General features: G+C 40.4%; 1 protein-coding gene across 1 annotated transcript in view; it reads right to left on the bottom strand.

Moving 5' to 3' along the window:
* Nucleotides 1–3,648: 3,648 nt before the first annotated feature.
* Nucleotides 3,649–6,047, bottom strand: part of adamtsl4 (ADAMTS-like 4) — a 33,548-nt gene continuing 31,149 nt past the window's right edge. Inside the window, exon 17 of the mRNA XM_054621860.1 lies at nucleotides 3,649–6,045. Coding sequence (XP_054477835.1) covers nucleotides 5,915–6,045 — 131 coding nt within the window. The 3' untranslated portion in view covers nucleotides 3,649–5,914. The remainder of the gene's footprint in view (nucleotides 6,046–6,047) is intronic.

Below are 6,047 nucleotides of genomic sequence, written 5' to 3'. Positions count from 1 at the left end.
TAAAAATATTTTGCCTTTCATTAAAAATGTTGACTCTTGGTATGTCTGAGGTATGTAATAATGAATTTTTAATTATACATGTTGGAGACTTTAAAACATATATAACAATACAATTTGTAGTTTTCCCTGAGGGGTTTGTTTATAATATATAATTTGTCACATTATTATATTGTTAGCATATTTGTAGTTGTAAGATAAAAAATAAAAAAAAAGAATAAAAAAAACACCCAATATATATTCTGAATCAACTTTCTTATTTGAATTTGCTCTTAGGCTCGAAAATGTTTGCCTAAATGATTTAAATGTACATACAAATGATATGCGTGGTAGTTTTGAGTATTTATTGTCTAGCCTGATGACAAAGGGCTCCAGTAGCTTCTGGTAAAACAATTATGCAAATGTTAATTAGCCAATCAAAAAGCAATAATGGGACTTTCCCCCTTCCCAATTAAATAAATATATATCGAAAATATCTGTAAGCATTCGTTACCTTTTCGTGGATAAGCAGCGTTCAGGATCCCTACAAATAAAGAGGAAACACCGTGACTGGGGGTAAATCATTGCATTAGAGCGGTTTCTTTGTTTAGCCAGCTGTAGGTTACACCATACACAGGGATGTTATGGGGCTCCCCGGCTCTTTGTCCGATCCCCCCCCCCCCTCAATGTACACATACACATACAAACACGCGCGCGCGCACGCACACACACCAGAACAAAAACAGAGAAATATATCCAGGCTATAAACATCAAAGCTCTTACCGGGTTTTCAGATGATGCTTGTGCGGGCAGAGTGTTTCCTGTGCGGATGAGATGTTAAAGAGGGATGCTCTCTGCGTTGGGTCCCCGTTGTTGTCCTCAGCGCGCTCTCTCCGTCCCGTCCTCCTTCCTCCCCTCTCTCTGGATGCTCTCCGCTCTTTGTGCCTGCCAAACTCTCCCTCTCCTCCCTCTCCTCCTCCTCCTCCTCCTCCTCCTCCTCTTCCGTGTGAAGATACTAGAGGCTCGGTTGTGTTTTTATGAACCCCCCGGTCTTCCCGGTCTGGAGGTCTTGAGTTGGCGGAGTATATATAGAGTCCTCGCAGGTGAGTCCAAACCACAGCTTGTCACCGGTCCGACTGAAATATTACCAGCCTGTCGACTCTCAAAATCCAGAGTGAACGGCTTGCTGGTTAGTTATAACTTTCACCAAAACCCACTCTTAATTCCTATTTAATTGCAAAGTGATAACAGGCTAACCAGCCGCTTAAATTCGGGGTATATCCAACAGTTATTTTCAGTCCTGCCCTTATTGTTCCAACCCTGAACCGAGGTGATTCCTACTTACTATTCTTGCTATTTTCTATTTTCTTGTTGCGTCTCACCCGTTCAGCGGCTGGATGGCTTTTCACGTCCAATGCCGGTATCTCCTCTACTCCCTTTCTCTCCCTCCCCCTCCTCCCATCAAAGCGGCTCCAAGCGTGTGACGTAACTCCCAGGGACCGTCAATAAACACGTCTGCCTCGCTCGCACGAAAAGTAAAATAAAATAAAGGTGTCACCTACTTACTCAATTACCTTTACATCTCCATTCGTTAAATTCAGCGTAATACGTACTTTTTTTTATATTGTATTTATATTATTTTGATGTGTTTGTACCGGTTTAAACCCCCCCCCCCCCCAGTAAAGGTTTGCTTGTGCAACTTTTTCTACACAATGCCTGGGAGATACCGTGCGCGAGGCCGCCTATTGTTCTGGCCGCGAGCTCTGGCCTTGGTGCTGAAACTATGCCTCTTGACGTGAAGCCGAAGCGCGCCGCCGCCGACGAGCACGCAGTCACGACTACTACAGCTGTTCACGCCCGAGCCCGAAATCACGCTCACACCCACACAGAGTAAAATGTGTGACAGGGAGAAGGAGAGATAGCTCGGGGTCGGAGTTGGCCTACTTTACAGCCTTTACTTTGGGGGGAAAAAAACGGCCGACATTGGCCTTATTTTACAAAGATACAAAAGCAGGCAGCGTCCAATTGTAATGCTAAACAAACTAACAGCCACATGACACAATTTTTCATAAATTATCTTTGATGTGTGCGTGCGTGCAGAGAGCCATTGGAAGGGGAGCGATTGAGTGAAAAGAGAGAGTCGTAGGGTTCATGGTAATTTACTCCAAAAGGTCACCATCTGCCTGCTTTGCCTCGTGCCCTCTGTGAGCCAGCATCCCCCGCCAGATACATCAACCATATAGGCTGCACCCCCCCCCTCACATACGCACACGCAATTGCATGTATATCTCCACACTGGGGGCTTTCTTACACGAGCAGCACCGACAGAGGAGGCACGCTGCGCCCTGAGGTCGTGAACGGTGCTCGGGCAGCGGGCCGCACGCCACCGGAGCCGCTAAGCCTCCCTGCACGGTGGAGAGGAAACAGCTAGAAAGCACGCAAGTGTTAGAGCAGCGAAGTTGAAGAGGGAAAACCTCAACGTTGAGCTACTCAGATTCTTATTGGTCCAACTTGAAGGCCACCGATACAGCAGTTAGGGCTTTATGGTACTTTATAAAGATGATTTACGTCCATATCAATGGTCTGGGCCTTTGCATAAAACAATTGTCCAAAATTCAATACCCTAGAAATACCAAAAAGGACACAGAGGACTGTTACATTCTACTATTTAAGACCTGCACATGACGGATATTTTAAAGGCAGATTCCAATATTTTGATACTCAGTATGTCCCAATGTGATAACTTTTAGGGGTAAAAGTAAAGGAACTGTATTTCTTAAAAGTGTTGATAAAGCCTTGAAACAGCATTAAGACCCACTCTGGTGTTGGACGATAACAATGACTTGGACTCATGACCTGAGTATCTTCTCCTGGCTACGGGGCCTGTAACTTGGTACTCCAGCATCCAACCCCAACACTCTTATAACTGCACATTCCCATTATACTTCTGCAAAAGTCTAGAATAACAAAGTGGCTATGACCTTTTAACTTCCAAACTCTTCTTTCCAGCTTTCACCTAGTTTTACAGTCGGCTCTATTGAACTCTTACAGTTCCGGCCTCTCCAACATTTACACTACAGGCATAAAGACATATCTGACCTTTATGTACTTGTCAAAATATGCTTTTTCGTATCATGCACTGTGGGCTTTGAATAGTCTGCATAATGAACTTGATTTGGAAATTCTTCCCTTGTATCAAACATTGAAACTCTACATTTAATATGAAAAAAGGCTTCATGATGGATTTCGTTTATTCATGTCCTATCTTATTGTGTTGTATGTGAATGTTGTAAATCCACGGCATGTGTTTTCATTTGATTGCAGATAAAACAGATTTTTCTGATGCTGTTTTGACCAGGTGATATATAATGTATCTCAAGAATCTTCCACCTCCGAGCATTTGATACAGTAATGATTCAAAATATATTTTGGTTAGATACATCAAGCTTGCAAGCAAAACCTTACTCATTCAATATTTTGACAAAAACTTTATTCTTATTTAAAAACCAACTAGTAACAATGCAGGCTTGATACCAAAAAGATACATTTACCACTTCATTTTGAGATAACTGGGCCTGTTCAGATATGTATGGGACTCAACAGTGCCATCGTTTGGAGGAAACTGGCTATATCACCCTTAATCACTGTGCAAAAGGAAACATGACACACTACTTAATTTCTGTGTTGTTTTATTTAAAATGAAGCTTTGAGATAATAATTTTTCCACATTCTTTTTTGTTTTTGCATGATAGCAAAAAAAGGTTTGTGTATCAACAATAACAATCTTATATACTCTGGTGGTAACAAAACAATTTGCTACAGCTTCTTAAAACAAGAAAATAAATTACATGTTCTTTAGATAATAGATAAATTACTATCCTTTTTTAGTTTTTATATAAAAAGTATTTTTTACTACAAGGGATTAGAGACAAGAATGACACATTCAAAGCAACGATCGCAAAACACACAACCATACACACACATACATGAACACATGGACACACACACACACACACACACACACACACACACACACATCCAAAACTCACAAGTACGATAAAGTCGCTGATTCTCTTGTCCAATGCAAAATAGTTATATGACAGTTAGATGTGAATAAATGCAGTCTACAACAACACTTCTCTATAAAACATAAGCGCTTACTATGTTCAAAGAAAATATAGACATTAAAACATATCTGACAAATATACAGACTCCTCACCTTTATATGGGCAGAGTGTAATGTGTGTGTGCTTCTTCTTGGGAGGTGAAGAAAGAGAAAAAGAGCCAAGTAAAAACAGTCAATATAAGAGAAAGAGAGAAAAGGCATAAAGAGTACTTACACACAAATATACAGAGGTTGCCACCTCAGAATGCAAAATATTTACTTCCAGGTCAAAGCAGAATGATTGCATTTGATCTGTAAACTATTATTAAAAGACTATTGTAAGAAAAGCAGCTTTCTCAGTCAACACAAGGTTTTTCTAATTATGGCTTCACCTACTCTCAAAGGACAGATTCATCGTCTCCTCCCATGAAGGGGACGACGGATGCATTTCAGTATTGTGCATCGCCAAGTTTGTGGTTCAAGGCATTATTCTATGTTTTTCTTATTGTCAATAAATCCCAAAAACGATTTAACATATAAACAAGCCATAAATATGCACTGGATGACATGTTTCCTCATTAGGACTAACATGGGCAATGTAGCTTTTTTTGATTAAATCCCATATGCAACACCCTGGTGGCATAATTACTTACTAATGTGTGTTAATCTGTAGCTGAAAACAGTCTCCGACAAATAAACCTTTCTCTTGTTTGAGTGACATTTTCTAAAATCCCAGCTACATAAGAACATTACTGACCATTAAAAAAAAGAAAACTATATATTTGTGAGCTGTTTTTTAAGATTTACATCAGACTAACGCATTGTTGGTTTGGTCTTTTCATGTGATTTGTTGACAAGAAGAAAAGTATAGAACAACACTTTATTGTTTTGTTTATTTAGTGAGCAGCATCGTGTTGAGTTTAGTAAAAACGTAACTGCAGCTATGTCAAACCCGTGGATTTAAACACAGCTCCAACAGCACTCATTAAAAAGATGTATCTGTAACTGACTTGAATACGTCGAATGACTGCAGAGTCTGTGCTGCTAAGTTTCCATCCATGTCTAATTATCCTATTTGTTTGGGAAGAATCTCACTTCTTCCCTCTCTGATATATTTGGTCACTAACTGCAATGCTCACCCTACTCCTTTGGTTCATCTGTCCAAATAAGAGGACGCTTGAGAAAATATTTTTGGCAAACAGAAAGAAGACATACGATATGTTAATGAAATCCTTCTAGCTTAGTTGGGGATCTGCAGTGAACAGAAACACAGTAGATCTATTACAGTAGATCTTGCATTCACTACAGCACACACAGTGTATCTAGCACAAATGGTAATTATTTGCTTAGCACGTTTCTTTTCATAATTAGTGGTAGGCATTGTTTTAAATTGCTGTAGATTAAAGTGAACCATTAAAAAAAGGCAAAAATTTGCTGTTGAAACACAGCGGTGTCATGTTCCATTATAATCTATCAGCCTAAGAAATCAGCCTGCAAGAGCTGAAATCACAACAGTGCATCACTCAGCCCTGTGTGACACATTATGAACCTGTTAAAGCTAGCGTACAGAGTAAACAGTTGCGCTCTAAGTGGAATATGTTGTTCTAAAAGACAAATTAAACGAATGCAGAGAAGTGGAAGAAGGAACCGGCTGCTTTCACAGTGTTTTACCTGAAGAATCAGGAGGAATTAATTAAATGTGATCTCACCACAAGATTTATGTCTACTCTGGGCTTTCCATGTCTACAGACGTTTTTATATCAGGGGTGATGAGATCTTTTGACCTAATCCTTGACTTCTTGCACACCTGTGTCTGTCTGTGTGATTGGCTGGTCAGTGCCTCTTGGCACGCTGAGCATTCTGGGTACACGAGGCACAGCAGGCGGTCTTGTAGTAGGAGTAGATGCACATCCTGGCCTGAACCACCACTACACAGTTGTGAAGTCTGTCCCGGCAGTTTTCATCT

The sequence above is a fragment of the Anoplopoma fimbria genome, chromosome 20 (assembly GCF_027596085.1).
Source record: "Anoplopoma fimbria isolate UVic2021 breed Golden Eagle Sablefish chromosome 20, Afim_UVic_2022, whole genome shotgun sequence".
Classification (NCBI taxonomy): Eukaryota; Metazoa; Chordata; class Actinopteri; order Perciformes; family Anoplopomatidae; genus Anoplopoma; species Anoplopoma fimbria.
Note: the sequence above shows the minus strand (reverse complement) of the source record. Positions and strands in the feature narration are given on the sequence as shown.